The 19,010-nt window shown below is 40.2% G+C and overlaps 1 protein-coding gene across 4 annotated transcripts in view; it reads right to left on the bottom strand.

Annotated features, from left to right (window-relative positions):
- Window positions 1-217: 217 nt before the first annotated feature.
- Window positions 218-19,010, bottom strand: part of tsc2 (TSC complex subunit 2) — a 49,646-nt gene continuing 30,853 nt past the window's right edge. For 2 of the 4 annotated variants that reach the window (XM_087138848.1, XM_087138847.1), the window contains exons 23-38: window positions 18,824-18,926; window positions 15,333-15,424; window positions 14,753-14,914; window positions 14,045-14,383; window positions 13,539-13,911; window positions 11,832-12,117; window positions 10,604-10,783; window positions 9,611-9,720; window positions 7,426-8,204; window positions 6,686-6,764; window positions 6,166-6,252; window positions 5,886-6,072; window positions 4,988-5,127; window positions 4,071-4,149; window positions 3,686-3,777; window positions 218-2,239 (exon numbers count right to left, since the gene is read on the bottom strand). In XM_087138848.1, coding sequence (XP_086994974.1) covers window positions 2,015-2,239; window positions 3,686-3,777; window positions 4,071-4,149; window positions 4,988-5,127; window positions 5,886-6,072; window positions 6,166-6,252; window positions 6,686-6,764; window positions 7,426-8,204; window positions 9,611-9,720; window positions 10,604-10,783; window positions 11,832-12,117; window positions 13,539-13,911; window positions 14,045-14,383; window positions 14,753-14,914; window positions 15,333-15,424; window positions 18,824-18,926 — 3,313 coding nt within the window. In that variant the 3' untranslated portion in view covers window positions 218-2,014. The remainder of the gene's footprint in view (window positions 2,240-3,685; window positions 3,778-4,070; window positions 4,150-4,987; window positions 5,128-5,885; window positions 6,073-6,165; window positions 6,253-6,685; window positions 6,765-7,425; window positions 8,205-9,610; window positions 9,721-10,603; window positions 10,784-11,831; window positions 12,118-13,538; window positions 13,912-14,044; window positions 14,384-14,752; window positions 14,915-15,332; window positions 15,425-18,823; window positions 18,927-19,010) is intronic. The other 2 variants (XM_087138849.1, XM_087138850.1) reach the window with 2 other exon arrangements.

Here is a 19,010-nt window from a genome sequence, read left to right on the forward strand (position 1 = left end):
CTACGTCTTCAAACTACGCGTGACTCTATATGGGAACTAGCTTAGTGTGGCTGGTGCGGCCATAGACTCGAGAAATTTATTTTCAAACGTTTTCATTCTTTATAATTTTCAGATTTAGTCAAATATTTTTAAATTTGTCCAGTGGAATCAATTTTGAATGCATGCTATGTTTACTTTCGTCAGACAAAAATCATAAATACATATATCCGACAAGGAGTACTGCCTTATTGATTTCATTTCTTTCACACCAAAGCACCTTTTTTCAGGAAACAAACACACGGGCCCTTTTTGCCATACAACAATCAATAACAGTGCAGGTTGTATTTTTTTTAATCTCGCACCTCTCAAGTTTGACCTCCACAGTTGATGTCAGAGAGATGCAAATCAGGCTGACTTTTACAGCTTTACTGCCCATGTTATTTATAAATCTATCGTCTGCCTCTGTCAATTAATTTTCTAAAGACAATTTTAGATTTCATACCAGCAACATATAACAGCTGACAGTAGGCTAGGCATTATCAAGTTTTTCAATAAATTTGTGACAGCCTTTAAGTTTTGTCCATATTTGATATAAAAGAGCTGTGTGTTCTGTCCTTATAATGACAGTGTTTATGGATGACTCCCCAACATTACACACACAAAGGCAAAATGTGTTTTCTGCAAATTTCTGATGAGCTCCCACAACAGGGCCTACTTTGTCTCATACTTCCAATGATTTTACCAAGCTGTACCTGACGACACGTGGATATAAACAATCACACACCAGGCGTATTTGAATTTTTAAAACTTTATAACAGTAGTTGAAACTTGAAACAAAGCGAACAGCCGACGAATTTAACCTACATGTGTACAATGACAAACATTTCTTGACATGATGTTTATTGTGATGTTAAACTTTGACACTCAATCGCAGAGAACTTAGTCGGTTTATTTGAACACTGAGAATAGCTGAGTGAAAATAACAAAGGTTTTAAATTAAAATAACTTGGTAAACAACTTGATCATTAATTCAGCTGAGATGTGTTTTGACATGTTGGTCTTTCCATTCCTACAGAATATGATGAACAATTAGAAGGTACATCCATGGATATACATCATGGTAGCATGACAGAATTTGCCTTGTTGAAATTTTTGATTTATGGGGGTTTGAATATTTTTGTACAAGATCGCATACAATAATCCACTGCAAAACCTAAATCTGACATAAATACCTTGCCTTATGCACTGTGGCCATGATCCTGAAATTCATCGATCATTTGGAAATTTCTTGTAAGTTAACGATATTTCCAGTCGTGTAGTGTATACTCTGGAGGTTTCTTTAGAAATAAGTAATGCTAAAAGTCTACTTTAAGACACTTACGTAATGAAAAGAAATTTGTAGAAGAGTTGTACGGTATAAAAGATGGGCTCTGGCAGACAAGGACAGAGAGAAATACTCACAGAGCTAGTAGTACTCACAGAGTCTAGTACTGAACTGTTTTTTCACCATCTGTGGAGTCCAGCATTCTTCGATGTAGTGTCTGTCAAGCTCTCATCCACAAGAACATTTTGTTTATATGAGATATTCCTTATCATTGTAATCTAGTTCCATTCTCATTAAATCATATTTATTTGTTCCTTATATCAGTGTTACCTTGTTTGATTTCTTTGTTGCATCAGAGAAAATTTAAGCTTTGGAATAATTGCTATTCTTAAATAGTTGAGTTTTTCGGATCGTAACAAATTGACAATAGGTTTTAACAAGTGAGACTGCATTGGACATGTGTATTGCTAAGAGGTGACTGACCAGCAGTTTACACATGGTTCACACTCAAACTTTCCCATTGTCAATAATGGTTGAGACCGACTTTCAAGGCTAAATAGAACAACTGTCTGACAGACAACTAATGATGTCCATGTGCAACAATGTGACCTGTCAAGAGACGGCATTTCTGCAATGAACCATTGTGCCAGATTGACCAAATCTTAGCACCCAGTATTAACCCAAACCACACGTGCTAGCAAGGTCCAACCCTCAAGCATAATCTGTGAAATCATCCAGGGCCACTGATGATCCTTTCCGTCTCTCCTGATGTCTGACAGGCGAGGCGGCTGCCATGGCTGCTAGCGTGTTGGAGGGTGCCCCCTGGGAGATTTTGCCTCTCAATCGCTTGATTTGACGTAATCTCTCCAGCCAATTGGAGGTATAAGCCTCAGCTGGGCTACCCCTCATCTGGCTTTGGTAGATCTGAGAGGCCAGCTACCAGAAAAAGAGAATCTTGAAGTGAAGAATATTGTAACAGAAAACATGCCACTATTTAAAAAAAAGTAAACAAAAAACTTCTGCATTTTTGGGTGGTTCCACGAGTGATAGGTAAGTTAAAAGCTTACCGAATTACGTAACTTTTTAAATTAAATATCACAAAACTTATTTACTTTGTCAGGAGTTTCTTTACATTTGGCAAAATTGTTCCCAGGTTCCCCATACATTCCCCCGACATGAAAACAAACAAAATCAGTTCCTCACCAAGGAATTCACCATTCAAATTTGTTACCATAATTTTCAATGTCTAACTTTATCAACAGGAGATTTATAAAACCTGTGGTAACAAATGGACACCCGATGAATCAACCAATGATTGGTAATTATAACTTCACCTACATATAGTATCAATCATACTCGGTAGTCAAATCATTCTCTGCATAAATAAAACAAATTGATAAAAGTAGTGTTCCATCACTGAAATTATGAACAAAGTATGATTCAGAGAACTGATTCTTTTTAACCCTAACCCCTAGGGACCATTGAAATCCTGCATAACTTCGTTGGGTTCAGCATGGTTAACCCCCTGGGGACCATTGAAATCCTGCATAACCTTGTTGGGTTCAGCATGGTTAACCCCCTAGGGACCATTGAAATCCTGCATAACCTTGTTGGGTTCAGCATGGTTAACCCCTAGGGACCATTGAAATCCTGCATAACCTTGTTGGGTTCAGCATGGTTAACCCCCTAGGGACCACTGAAATCCTGCATAACCTTGTTGGGTTCAGCATGGTTAACCCCCTAGGGACCATTGAAATCCTGCATAACCTTGTTGGGTTCAGCATGGTTAACCCCCTAGGGACCATTGAAATCCTGCATAACCTTGTTGGGTTCAGCATGGTTAACCCCCTAGGGACCATTGAAATCCTGCATAACCTTGTTGGGTTCAGCATGGTTAACCCCCTAGGGACCATCGAAATCCCGCATAACCTTGTTGGGTTCAGCATGGTTAACCCCCTAGGGACCATTGAAATCCTGCATAACCTTGTTGGGTTCAGCATGGTTAACCCCCTAAGGACCATTGAAATCCTGCATAACTTTGTTGGGTTCAGCATGGTTAACCCCTTAGGGACCATTGAAATCCTGCATAACCTTGTTGGGTTCAGCATGGTTAACCCCCTAGGGACCATTGAAATCCTGCATAACTTTGTTGGGTTCAGCATGGTTAACCCCCTAGGGACCATTGAAATCCTGCATAACCTTGTTGGGTTCAGCATGGTTAGGGTTATAGGAATTATGCAGAGGAAGTTTAGTGTTTGTATTTACCACTGGGTATAATAGATTTACCAGTTATGGTAGCATTTCTCCTTCTGTGACAGAAGAAGAGAGTTCAAGAAGCAAAAATTTCTTTCTGAAAACTTTCCCAAAGTTTGTTTTGCTCACATTAGCATGTAGTGCCATCTGTCGCACCAACAATGGCAGATTCTTGTTGGTAATCATACGTGGACCACGACTCCCAATCATAGCCTCCAAATCTGAATCAATAAAAAAACAAAACAAAACCCACATTTGGCATGTCTTTCCTTTTTTCAATTAAAATGAACTGAAACACATAAGAGTGGCAAAATAATACAAATGACTCATTTAAGGGGAAGTTTCTTTTTGCGGGGAGGGGGGGAAGAATGTTTGGGGGTTCATTGTTGTTGCTGTTTGAAGCAAAAAAGCAAACAAGCAAAACCAAATACCAAATGTAAATAACATGGGAATTTGGACCTGCAACAGGTGAATTTTGGACCATGGCATTCAAACAGCTTTAACAACCTCTGACCTTGTTTGGCTTGAACTGTGACCAGGTTGCTCTCACTGTCCAAGGGTTCAATGACAATCTCTGCAAAGTTAAACTGGCCCTGAAATGAACAGCAACATGTACATTTTGAATAAGATACAGTGCATTCTAAATGGGATTTGGAAATCAGCCTGTGCGCATAACTGGCTGTATACAAACAGATTATAAATCACCTTAATTGTAGCTTCAAAGTTTTCCCACAGCTTCAGAAAAATAAATTGTCAAAAATACACAATGTGTGCTCACAAAGAGTCTTGAAGTTGACATACCTAGATTGAATTGTGTTACGCGACTGTTGAAGTTAAATTCCATCATTTTCAGTTATCCAAAAAAGTAATGAAAATATTGTTAAATGGAGAGCTTGGTTTAAAGACTGTTATGGGACAAAACTCCATGGAAGATTATCCTTTCTGGCGAGCTATCATTTCGAAGAGAACAATGAAAGACGGCCATATCGCATGTATTTGGAAAATAGCCATCAGAAGCGTGCATAACCACTGACACAATACATGGCACAGTAACTAGAATTTGTCGGTTCATTGTGTAACATGATCCAATCCAGTAACCACATTCAAATGAATGTGAAAACATGTCCCAGACACCAAAATCAGGTGCAATTCAAAACATGACTTGGCAAATTCTGATCTGATATTGAAATCAGAGAATATTGTTTTTCCTGGAATCTACAGTATCCACAGAGCAGAAACTTCATCAGGTTTGTTCTTAGGCACTCTTCTTTAAATTTCGAGTAATGTTGTCGCCTCAACGAGCGCAAAGCACAAATGATGGACTATACGTTTACCCAATCCACAGGGAGAACATACAGATTGATGAGAGCCATTTGTGTGGTGTAACTACAGTAACCACAGTAACTAAACACATGACAGATGACAACCCACCTTGATGGTTCCAAGTTGGTAGGGTTCCTTGCTTTCATTGTATACAATGGACACAAAGTCATTACCAATGTGAAGTTTCTTGGAGTTACAGGTTGGGTCCGATTCCTTACTGGGCATGAGGGTCGCCACGTGGAAGATCACTACAAATAGATTAAAATCATCCACATAAACATGTGTTTTTCATTTATTTCATTTAATATTTTACTTTTTAAGGGTTGTCCCATCATGTAACTGAGAAACTGTTCTGCCTGGGTGGCCTGAAGGTATCTTAGCTTGGGATCAATTTCAGAAGTTATCAAATATTTTCTGTAGATTCTTGGAGTTGGGACAAAATTTAGTAAAGAGCATAATTTGTAAAGAAGGAACTTTGCTGAATTTCTAATGTAGGCTAATTGTGGTTTGATCTGGGAAAACAAACTTGTTTTGGAAATGGTGGCGAGATAGTCTCCAATTTTTTTTACTCTTTCAGATTTCCTAACCATTTCAATTGTTAATATCCAAAAAGTTCTTGTTTGATGCTATCATAAATTTAGTTTGCCTTCTTTCAGGCAGTCAATTTTGCGTGATCTCAATGAAATTTTACTCCAAACTTTAAAGCCTGATTTCTCCAAATGAAGTCAGCCAGTTTTTATAACTTTCCGAGAGCACCACCCTAGTTGCAAACAATCCTGGATGATGAATTTAACAGTTTTGAAGAGTGCAGTCTACTCGTAAAGTTGATGTATGTGACAAATTTAACATCGCATATATTCATGCTACAGGTTGACCTATCAGCAATTTTATAATTACACTTTAGCAATTAGGATGATACATCATTACCATCTCAAAGTACCATAACTAAATTCCCAAAAGAATGAGAATTCTAAAATTCTCAATTTTGACCCTTGACCTCACTAACCTTGCATGATATCATCATGCCACCAGTAAGTAAACTTGCCATCTCCTCCTTGATGGTCCAAACCACCGGTGTAGACTTCACTGGGAGACACATCCTTGAGTGATATTAACCTACCCAGACCTTGAAGGAACTCCACATAACGGTTGGAGCCATAGACATTGGACAAGATGGCTATCTGGTCGTTAGACTAAGGAAGAGAGAGGAGTCAGGAAACCATTTAATTGACTGATTACTGGACAGTCTGGTAGAATGTAGATGACATCATCACTTTTCAGCTTACCTGGCCTGGTCCAACATACAGCACTCCTATCTTATGTGTGTCATAGGGTGGAATTCGGTCTAGTACCTTGACTGCTCGCTGAGTAACCTGCAAACAGATTACAATGAGCAATTTGGATGTCTGACCAGCAAATTTGAAATACTTGGCTCCTAAAACTTTATCAAGGTACAACAAAGAAACTCCCATATCTAACACTGAAACACAAAGCAAAGTGTGATCTGAACAATGAACAGATGATCAGTTGGTTTAACTGTTCTATCTTATAAGATTGAGCAGGTTCCTGACATTCAATCCCACCATTAGATATTGTTAGTTACAAGAACTTCTTAGTCTCAAATCACTTGCAGCTGGCATTACCATGCACGAAAAAAGTCAATGCAATCTATGTCTACTTCCTGGGAGTTGCCTTGGGCAATAGAAAATTGTCCTTGTGCCAGAGCTTTAATCTGCCGGCAAAAATTAGATAAATAGTTACGTAAGACATGTGAGGCAGACTGATTTGATTAAGGAGGCCACATACTTGTGACATTGGAAGGGCTACAGGTCGTTCCTGGTCATCACAGAACATTGGAGAATAATAGAGTTGAAGGAAGACAAAACTGTGAAGAAACATTGTACAAGGATTAAACACTGGGCTGGAAATGGATCATAAAACTCTTCTTGTAGAAACCCATAAATTGTACAATCAGATAGGGTGTATAAAACCCTAAATGCAATAAATGATGACTGAAAGTTAACCTGGGATGGAAGATTCTCATTGCAATGTTTCTCTTTGCAGGGAATTCAGTTTATTTCACAAAACATGAAAAAAAAGTGGGAAAAAAAGATGTTCAAAGCTTTTCCCACAAGTGGGCAAAGATTTTCACAAATTTTCCTGCAAGTGGAACAACGTTTTGACACCTTTTCACAAAAAGTGGGAAAGTGTCTGAATGTGTGAATGTGAAAGTGAACAAAAATTATTTTCCTAAAATTTCCCACTCCCATTCAGAGTGTTAACTTCCAACTGCAATGCACTTTACACACTAAATTCATACTCTGTCAAGAACACAGATTGCTAAACTTCATTTCAGCCCCCATCACAAACAGACCATAAGAAATCCCCCTCCCAAAAAATTCTAAAGATCACACTACTGTTGCTATAAAGTATCTCAAGGGTCGTACTACTGTTGCCACAGAAGTATCCAAGGGACTGCTGTACACCACGGAAACCTCTTGAGAAATTAGTTTCTTCTTTAAATTTACTGAAGAGAGTGGATTTACCTAGGACTCAACCCTGTTCTGTTCATGGTCCTCGGTCTGTTCTCAGATGTCCTCCGTCTCCTTCCTGCACTGTCCTCACTTGATGCAGCTGACACCATAGAAGCCACAGTATGTCCCCTGGGCCGCCCCATGGAGTGAAGCTCTGTTCCAGATTGCCCTTTCAAGTTCTCCACTCCTAGATAAGTCTGTTTCTTGTCCATAGAAGCTATCTGCAACTCTTCTCCATCAGTCTGCGGAGGCAATGACACAGGCCGTGGCTTCTTCTGCCCTCCACGAGGCCTGGTTTGATCTGAGGTCATCTGCAAGGCATCCGGAGGTGCTAGAAACTTCGCTGACGGTGCTGCGGCTGCTCGTGATGTCACTTCTGTCTGGTCCATGTTTTGGCTCGCAGCTCCTTCTATGGTTTTGCCTGCGCCTTCCCGGATTGCAGTTTCTTGAACATTTACACCAGAATGAAGATCGCTGTCTTTATGAACAATACAAGGACTCTCTTCCTGGAGAAGACGCTGCTCAAGGACAGATATTTCTTTGTAGGAGCTGGACATTGGAGCCTGCTTTCGCTGGAAAGCCTTAACAGCAGTCCGAGGTGAAGTACTCAACATCTCAGCATCTTCTGTCTCTACATCAGCTGCCCCTGTTGATGCCATCAACTGCATTATGCTTGGACACGAATGAGAACGAGGAAAGATCCTCCTGCTGGGCAAGGCTTCTTCAACTAATTCGGCAATGTTTTCAAGATCGGAAGTGGCATCTTCAATGAGTATTCCCATGTCAACACCCTGGGTCAAAGTTATCACTCAAAAGAATAAATGATTTGAAAGTTTAGGTCACTTTCTTTCCCAAACTGAAGACTTCAATGAAAACTGATGATACATTGCCAAGATATGTTAAATTACATAACACAACTCAATTCTTTTCTGTCCAGTAAAAGTTTATACAGTCCATTTTGCGGACAAATTTCGGTTGAACTTGTGCAATTTGTATCAGTCAATTTGTGACAAGTTGCTGACCTTATTTACTTGTGTATTAACATGAACCACTTTGATCCATTCAGGATTGTTGTTTTTAGTGGAAAATGAAAGAGGTCTTGACATAAAAAGAACCCTGTTCAATCCAGCATCCTTATTTTATGGAGCTTTCCAATGATTTTATGTGCTGAAGGGTGTTGCAGAGCTTATACATAGTATTTTGATTGCTTTAGTAAAGCCAATTGGATGCAACAAAAAAAGTTGTCTAATGTAATCAAGATGAGCACCACAGTGCACCATTAACCACTTCCTGCCGGGGACTCCAGAATCGGAGACGTATGGTTTAAATGCGTGGCCGGGGTTTCCGAACTCGCACAAAGGAAACAGGGCCCTGTAATAAAAGACCGTACTCCAAACAAAAAACCAGGCTGCTGGGCATTACCAACATTTTTCACTCTCAAAAGTGGTGATAATCCAGCCTTGTTTTGAAACCATATACCAGGGTTTGGGCCATTGAGAGCGAGCGGATTACCACCTGGGACAAAAGCGCTCCACCACCGCAGCGATGAGCCACACAGCACCGCTGCACGCTAATCTGGCCCCTATTGAAAAGAGGTCAGCAGTGCACTGAGCCAGGTTCGTGAACAAAAGAAAGTTACATAACACTGCAGGATCTGGGCTCTGTTTACAAGGCTGCAGGCCAGGCTGAAATACTCGGACGTCAATGAAGGTCACCTGTCAACTTAGAGTAGTGCCTAAAGATTACTTCAGGCAGCTATAAACAACCGTTAAATGAAATGATGAATTTTTGAAGGATTTTGAAAACGAAAAAAATGATAGTCATGCCGGCCCAGCATCATCAACATTGAAAAATGCCCCGGCATGAAGTGGTTAAATTTACTTGAAGTCTTCAGGTTTGGAAAGATATCAACAAGAGCTTCACTTTGATACCCAAAACAATCATTTTGTGTACATGTATGTAACAATGGGAAGTTTGTTAAGTTTGTTATAACATATGATGTATTCCAGTTGCAACTGCTTGATAAGAGGACCACATCCTAAAGTCATGTTTTGACTTGTCTTACTATATGGTAGACTGCAAAGCACTCTCGTGAACAGTACACTGGTTGGGATTTTTTGGAAGATTGATGGGGCTTCCCTGGCAAATCAAATGAAAAATAAATAACCTCATGGGCAGCATCATTTGGTTGTCTTACCTGGTCCTCCGTGTATGTCTGCACCATGCTATACCCTGGAAAGTAGGACATTCCATGATGAACACGGGGAGAAAGACCCAGCTTGGGCTTAGAAAACTCTTCATCTGCATCTGGAGTGGAAATGGTGTTTAAAATGAATGAAAATCAAAGAGAGGTTCTGATGTGGGGCATTGTGCCACTCATCGTGGTTTATTCAACAATTTCAAGATCAGATGACATAATACCAATAATAGTTACTGAACATGAACACACCTACTGGTGCAATAGTTAAAAGATTTCAGAAACACTGGCCCAGCTTGGAGATAAATGATATACACAAATACCAAACAGACAAAAAGTGAGATGGATACCAAATGAAATCAACAGACATTGGCATGATACATGTACTGTCAATATTAAAAATGAAATCAATGTGCTGCGCTGGGTTTGAAGGGAATTTCTATTACTCCCAATCTTGTTGGGGAAATATGCCATCGTGGAAATGCCTTTTTTAATTTATTTTATTTGCTACTTGGGTAAGATTCTCAAGCACATGTACCCAAACGTTTTGTTGCAGGATGTTCTCAAGCAGGATGTTAACTTGAGCATGCAAAACAAAAATAAAGGGCTAGTGATCATGCTGATAAAAATAACAACATACAAGCAAATTTGAGGAAACTCATCCGCTTGAAACCTTTTGCTTAATATGTCAGGGTATGTCCAGGTAAAAATGAGGGTCTGGGTTCCATGCACAGTGACCCTTAAGAGAAGGCATTCCAACACCATACCATCAAGCTATCTTAGGGCATGTTCTACTGTTTCACGTTTTTATGCACATCTAATGTGAAATTAGCCATGAGGATTAATATTGACTAATGCACAATAGTTAAGGTTTATATCAGCTTGACAGCCCAACTTGACATAACAGACTCCATAGCACTACGAGGACTTAAAAAGCAAAATCAATGGAACATTTCTTTGAATCCAACATGCCAAATATGTTCATCTGCTGACCATCAGAAAAGCTGCTTTGGTGGTAGATGAAGGACGGATCAATGACAATGGTTGGCCCAGTCCCCAGGAAAAAATCTGCCATTAGTGGAGGGAAGAATTGGCCTTCGTCAGCATCATCATTTGGGCTACCAGAGTCCATAGTCCAGTGAACGTTAAAGGTTGTAGGGGAAAGGTTGTTAGCTAAGGGAGGTGTTAGACATTTCAAGAGGGAAAGATTAAAACAAACAGTGAGAAGATTTGCAAAGAAAACAACACCAACATGCATTAGCTTGGTTTTAAAGACTATTGATCCAACACAACACAAACAGTCAAATTTTGTGCAACATGCATTCAATCATGCATCAAGTTGTCACAACATGTAAAGTCAATTGCATATTTAAAAAAAAAGTAACCTAATCCAAGGAGTAAAAATACCAAGGTTATTCAGTTTGACAATTTTCATGTGATTCATCAATTAAGAGTAGCTTACCATCTTTCCATTGATACCTTGGTTGCATCATTGCTGTCATACATGACCAAGTGCATTGTTACTGAAAATGATCATTTCAAATCCAATTTTTTCAAATTTGAGTAACCAATGAAAGAGTCATTCTGAAATGAAGACTGGCTTGTCCCAGGAAGACATCAATTTCCTAAGGTATCTCATGGTACTCATGGTATTAACCAAATAACCTTGGCATATTAACTCCCTGAATTTGGATTACGTTTTTTGACACAAGCTGTATATTCATTCAACAACAGAACCAAAATTAAAGGTTTACCCCAAAAACCAGAAAAGAGAGAGCAAAGGTGTTAGTGTCATACACATCAAAACAAAGACACAAATGTTGAAGGGTTAAACAGGCACATCACACTGAATCATTGATGGAAACTAATCAATTCCTGAGAATTGGAATTTTGGATTGAAACAAAACTTTGATCATTTTTAACACACTGTTAACATTTACAAAAATATGTTGTTATTACCCCAAAATTGCATTCAATTCTATTGTGTTTTAAGAATCAACATGTGGCCCAAATGTGAATCAGTGACCACTTGTCAAGCACTGATCAATTGTACTTGGTATTCAGTACATTAAAGATATCCTGGGTACCAGCAATGTTGACCAGTAATTGATAACGGTCAATGATAGAACCTGGCCCCTGTAAAACAACTAACTTGATGACTGACACCTAAAATGTTCTTGTCACAAATCACACAATGCTTTTGCACACAGTTGATATTTACCCCGTTGCTTGGAAACCAGTTGGTTGCTATGCCCAGCATCTTTCTCCTGCAAACCCTCCATTCCATCTCCTTCTGCCTCTTCAAGCATCAACTCTTCCCCATCATCATTTTCACTGCCCTCTTCGTCAAACTCCATAGCATCAATTTCTAAGTCGAGTTCTCGGTTACGGAGCAGCAAGGAGGACACATCTGCCAATGGGAAATCGGTAGTAGACGGCAGAAGGGCGCCCCCATTCTCAATACGCATGATCCATGATGTGTTGCCTGTTGGTCGTCTCACATACACCTTCAGTTCAACAAAGCCAACTTTCATATTAATCCCTCAAATTCTTTTTTGGTACTTAAAGGTCCAGTTCATTATTTGTCATATGTGCATAATGTCTGTTTGAGGCAAGAAAAGTGCTGAAATCTAAAGGTGGGTGCTTAGCTGACCTGATAAGTTTTAGCTCAGTGAATACTATATATTCCGAAAAGCAATATTCAAGGCTCTTAATTTCAAATCAACAGTTACCAAGTTAAGTTTTGAAATGCACCTGAATTCAGCATTCCGAACACTGTCGAGTGTTGCTAAATGCAATGTTATATAATGATCTCATGAGTTGTGACAATGCCGGCACGCCCTTTGTCAAATGAAAAACGAACTGCTCCTGGCATGTTTCCAAAAACACACCCTTACACACATTGTTCGACGCAAGGCCTTTTTTTTCATTTACTATAAAATGACAGCTTGCCAGAAAGAATAATTTCAAAGGGATTTTAGTCCCGTAACCATGCTTAAACCGAGTATGCTTTTTCAACAATAATTTCATCAGTTACTTGTTGGCTAGCTGCAAATGATGGACTGTACCTTTAATCTTATTTTTACATTATCATAGCTGCAGAATACATTTGAATATTTCCTGGAACAAAGCTGTCATTCAAGTAACAGAAGAAATAAAAAATACTCAGAAATGCTAACTGACTGCAAATCTCTAGCATCAGCCCTCTTACTGTTTGAACATTCACAGATGGTCAAAACTGTAACCCATGTCCCCTGCTACACTACACAGATATATATAGATATCATATCACTTCACAGATTTTGACTGCAAGGATAGCTTTTATCAGGATGTATTTTTGCACAAGAATTTAACAGGACTTATGATTCAGCAGCACAATCTTTCTCCAAGACATACAAACAAATCTAGCAAGTCAACACTTTCAACTGAAAATGTTGTGAAAAAGACAGACATCTCAGCTCAACTTTAATCCCTTAAGCTTTTAGAAACAGCTCTGAACTGAACAAAGTTCACCAGATACAACTTGTATCTACAAGGGGATCACTGTAATTACTGGCACATGACTGGACAGAATCTGTTAAACTCCAACTGGTCAACAGTGTTGAAGTTTTGAGTCATTTGGTATGGATAGGTCACTGTAGTGTAACAGTGACTTTCATAGTAGAACCAAACCTGACAAAATCAAGCTCAGTCCAATACAGGGTACATGTACCACTAGCCAGCCACTCCATGGAGCAACTGCTGTGTGTCTACACTCAAACCAAATCCAACACCATCACTCTAGGCCTTTGTTCCTCAATCCAACAAAGTTGAACATCAAGTTTATAATGGACAGTATGACTGCATCAGCCAAAACTTGAGAAATCTCACATTTAGAGTTGAGATATTTCAGGTAGTTAGCTTTAAAGATTGAAGGTGATTTGCTCACCTCAGCCCACCCTTGGCACCAACAGTTGCACTGGTAAATATTGACGGAGGATAGCTTCACCGTAGAAGCCTCAGCTCTCTCATGCAATGATGCCTGGACACGCTCCATAAACTCCTTAGTCGTCTCTGCTTGTGGCTTGGGTTCACCTCCCACCGGTGATCCGGCGCGACCAGTACTCCCTGGACTGGCTGCCCCTGACTTGGATTTATGACTGTCTCCGCTCGTTTTGACCGTCTTTGTTGGTGGAGGGCTGCTCGCTCTTGAACCTCGCGTTTCCGAGATGGATTTCTCGGGTGTTTGTGGGGCAGCATAGTCAAAGGACTTTGATTTGTCAGTAGGTAAGGGGGACGAAGAGGGAGTAGTGGTCCCATGGCTACAGAAACAAGAAAGAGTTTAATTTTAAAAAAAATTTACATAAAAGAGGTAATTAATATTTTGTATTGGTTATTTAAACAACACATTCTTTCTAGACATTAACAAAGAACTTATGCAAAGTAGGCAATCACCTTGATGATTTCTCTCCAGAGTCGTGTCTCTTGTCTGCAAGCTTTCCAGACTTAGACCTCTGCCTTCGCAACAGTGCCTTGGATGGAGCTGGCTGGTCCCCAGAAGGCTCATCAACAGCCTTCCTTGAGTCCCCTGATTTTAAGATGGTAGAGCTCTCCATGGTGCTTTGCTTTGCATCTTCCCCAGTTTCAAGTTTGATGAGTGAATGGCACTTATCACAAATTCCATTCTTCTGCATTCTGGAACTTCCCCCACTTGTTGTTATGGTGATAATCTTGTTGCCTAGCAACCAGGACTGTGATTGGCCACCAGCCAAAAGGAATTCAGCAACTGGGGATCTGGGGGAGAAATGTTTCCTTTTGAGATAATTTGTCATGATGAAGAAATTTTCCACCTCAGCAAAGAAATCTGAACTCTGAATTTTACATAACGGAAAAACGGACTCTTTGCAAACAAATGAATGAAAAAATTGTACGACATGACAACATACATGTATATGTAATTTGAAAACAACTTTTTTTGAAAGCGACACCCAATTCCTCTTAGAGGAAAGTTCTCTTTAGCAACATTATGTGATAAGCAAAAAAAGGAGCCTGTTAAAAGGTACATGGAATGTCAGTTATGGTTGGTAAGTAAGCATAAAGCATCTTTACTTAAGACGATTGCTGGGCCCTTAGCAAACTGGCCTGAGATAGTTAACTACTCACCTCTTAGGTACTGTGGTGCAGTTCGAGTATGCATATCTTGCCATCATATCCAAGCATCCCTCAGTGAGTAACAGGTGTAACTCACTGAGTATCTCAGTACTCCCTCGCTCAGATTCCTGACTCTTCTTCTCCTGAGATTTACCACTATTGGTCTTTGACAATCTGATTGAAAAAGAAGCAATCTCAAAAATCTACTTTCTATTGTCTGAATCAATCATAAATTTCACATTAAAATGATTTCCGGAAAAGAAAGGGGTTAATTTTTTTTACAATTTACATTTGAAGCTCGTGTTGCTACTTTCTTGTTGTTGTGAATAACTCTTCGAACCATTAGGGATTATGGTATAAAGTTAGTTTTTTGAAGTAAACAAGCTTTTAAATTAAATCTAAGCAGGATCATAATCAATGAATAAAACTGTTGCATACCTAAATTGAATGCAAACAAGAAATGTAAAATTAAATTCAAGGTAACAATAAACTTAAAGATTGCAAGCAATTTCTACATTGCTTTGAAACGTTTAGCGTGAAAAAATGCCCAGAACAGACTTGTCCAGCTTAAATTCAAGTTAAATGGACTAACTGAATCGTTTTTTCTGTTAAGCTGCTACTTCTACGTAGTTTAACGGGTCCAGAACTGTCCAGGGACATCTTAGGAGAACTTGCTCTGAGCCCCTATAAGTGAAGATAAAGAACAAATACTAATAACTACAGGTTTTGCATACGAACACAAGGTGATTGGGCATTCACACTCTTCACCCTACAAGAACAAGGTCATTGGGCATTCACACTATTCACCCTACAAGAACAAGGTCATTGGGCATTTACACTCTTCACCCTACATGAACAAGGTCATTGGGCATTCACACTCTTCACCCTACAAGAACAAGGTCATTGGGCATTTACACTCTTCACCCTACAAGAACAAGGTCATTGGGCATTTACACTCTTCACCCTACAAGAACAAGGTCATTGGGCATTCACACTCTTCACCCTACAAGAACAAGGTCATTGGGCATTCACACTCTTCACCCTACAAGAACAAGGTCATTGGGCATTTACACTCTTCACCCTACAAGAACAAGGTCATTGGGCATTTACACTCTTCACCCTACAAGAACAAGGTGATTGGGCATTCACACTCTTCACCCTACAAGAACAAGGTCATTGGGCATTCACACTCTTCACCCGACAAGAACAAGGTCATTGGGCATTTACACTCTTCACCCTACAAGAACAAGGTCATTGGGCATTCACACTCTTCACCCTACAAGAACAAGGTCATTGGACATTCACACTCTTCACCCTACAAGAACAAGGTCATTGGGCATTCACACTCTTCACCCTACAAGAACAAGGTCATTGGGCATTCACACTCTTCACCCTACAAGAACAAGGTGATTGGGCATTTACACTCTTCACCCTACAAGAACAAGGTCATTGGGCATTCACACTTTTCCCCCGACAAGAACAAGGTCATTGGGCATTCACACTCTTCACCCTACAAGAACAAGGTCATTGGGCATTCACACTCTTCACCCTACAAGAACAAGGTCATTGGGCATTTACACTCTTCACCCTACAAGAACAAGGTCATTGGGCATTCACACTCTTCACCCTACAAGAACAAGGTCATTGGGCATTCACACTCTTCACCCTACAAGAACAAGGTCATTGGGCATTTACACTCTTCACCCTACAAGAACAAGGTCATTGGGCATTCACACTCTTCACCCTACAAGAACAAGGTCATTGGGCATTCACACTCTTCACCCTACAAGAACAAGGTCATTGGGCATTTACACTCTTCACCCTACAAGAACAAGGTCATTGGGCGTTCACACTCTTCACCCTACAAGAACAAGGTCATTGGGCATTTACACTCTTCACCCTACAAGAACAAGGTCATTGGGCATTCACACTCTTCACCCTACAAGAACAAGGTCATTGGGCATTTACACTCTTCACCCTACAAGAACAAGGTCATTGGGCATTCACACTCTTCACCCTACAAGAACAAGGTCATTGGGCATTTACACTCTTCACCCTACAAGAACAAGGTCATTGGGCATTCACACTCTTCACCCTACAAGAACAAGGTGATTGGGCATTCACACTCTTCACCCTACAAGAACAAGGTCATTGGGCATTCACACTCTTCACCCTACAAGAACAAGGTCATTGGGCATTCACACTCTTCACCCTACAAGAACAAGGTCATTGGGCGTTCACACTCTTCACCCTACAAGAACAAGGTCATTGGGCATTTACACTCTTCACCCTACAAGAACAAGGTCATTGGGCGTTCACACTCTTCACCCTACAAGAACAAGGTCATTGGGCATTTACACTCTTCACCCTACAAGAACAAGGTCATTGGGCATTCACACTCTTCACCCTACAAGAACAAGGTCATTGGGCGTTCACACTCTTCACCCTACAAGAACAAGGTCATTGGGCATTTACACTCTTCACCCTACAAGAACAAGGTCATTGGGCATTTACACTCTTCACCCTACAAGAACAAGGTCATTGGGCATTCACACTCTTCACCCTACAAGAACAAGGTCATTGGGCATTTACACTCTTCACCCTACAAGAACAAGGTCATTGGGCATTCACAGTCTTCACCCTACAAGAACAAGGTCATTGGGCATTCACAGTCTTCACCCTACAAGAACAAGGTGATTGGGCATTCACACTCTTCACCCTACAAGAACAAGGTCATTGGGCATTCACACTCTTCACCCTACAAGAACAAGGTCATTGGGCATTCACACTCTTCACCCTACAAGAACAAGGTCATTGGGCGTTCACACTCTTCACCCTACAAGAACAAGGTCATTGGGCATTTACACTCTTCACCCTTCAAGAACAAGGTCATTGGGCGTTCACACTCTTCACCCTACAAGAACAAGGTCATTGGGCGTTCACACTCTTCACCCCACAAGAACAAGGTCATTGGGCATTCACACTCTTCACCCCACAAGAACAAGGTCATTGGGCATTTACACTCTTCACCCTACAAGAACAAGGTCATTGGGCATTTACACTCTTCACCCTACAAGAACAAGGTCATTGGGCATTTACACTCTTCACCCTACAAGAACAAGGTCATTGGGCATTCACACTCTTCACCCTACAAGAACAAGGTCATTGGGCATTCACACTCTTCACCCTACAAGAACAAGGTCATTGGGCGTTCACACTCTTCACCCTACAAGAACAAGGTCATTGGGCATTTACACTCTTCACCCTTCAAGAACAAGGTCATTGGGCGTTCACACTCTTCACCCCACAAGAACAAGGTCATTGGGCATTCACACTCTTCACCCTACAAGAACAAGGTCATTGGGCATTCACACTCTTCACCCTACAAGAACAAGGTCATTGGGCATTCACACTCTTCACCCTACAAGAACAAGGTCATTGGGCATTCACACTCTTCACCCTACAAGAACAAGGTCATTGGGCATTCACACTCTTCACCCTACAAGAACAAGGTGATTGGGCATTCACACTCTTCACCCTACAAGAACAAGGTGATTGGGCATTCACCTGTCCCAAGGGGACAGATGGTCTTTTACATTTTCTTCCATATTATTTTTCAACTTGCTGAGATGTTAGGTGTGTTACAACGATACACTGAACTCACAAGCAGACATGCCTGGAAGTATGGCCTACCCTTTATTCAATTGAATTGAAGTTTCACCAAAGAACTTATGAATGCAAAGGTTTAGACAACTGCAGGAAGAGTGTAAAAAGTTTCTTAGGGTAATCACAGCCTGTGTCATGCATCGATCTGCACAGTACACAAAATTGAAGCAAATCTGACTTCTTGAAAATATTTACAGTTCAATTTGCAAATGCTAACACTGACTCAGTTCTGCAAACTTATTTATTTGGGTTAAAATCCTAAAAACTCACAGGACAGACACAAGAAGGCACTACTGTCATTTTTATATGTCTATTTTCTAGCCGGATAATTTTGATGATAGATGATAAAGACTTTGACTGTGGGGTATTTCGAGTTTTGGATTTTGCAAATGATCTGGCAATTGATTCTACACTTACCCTTGTAATGCAATTCACAAACTCCCTACGAAATGAAAGACGGCACTTGATGAACCACATCGCAATGACATGATGCGCTAGTGAAACCACATACAATGAAAACCTGAGGAAAAAAACAGATCTGTTTCATTTAAAAATTCATCAGCTTGACAAAGCAATCTTATGCGTGAGCAATTCACATATAACC

This window comes from Acanthaster planci, linkage group LG07 (genome assembly GCF_054643075.1).
Source record: "Acanthaster planci isolate LZ-2023a linkage group LG07, COTS_SCS, whole genome shotgun sequence".
Taxonomy (NCBI): Eukaryota; Metazoa; Echinodermata; class Asteroidea; order Valvatida; family Acanthasteridae; genus Acanthaster; species Acanthaster planci.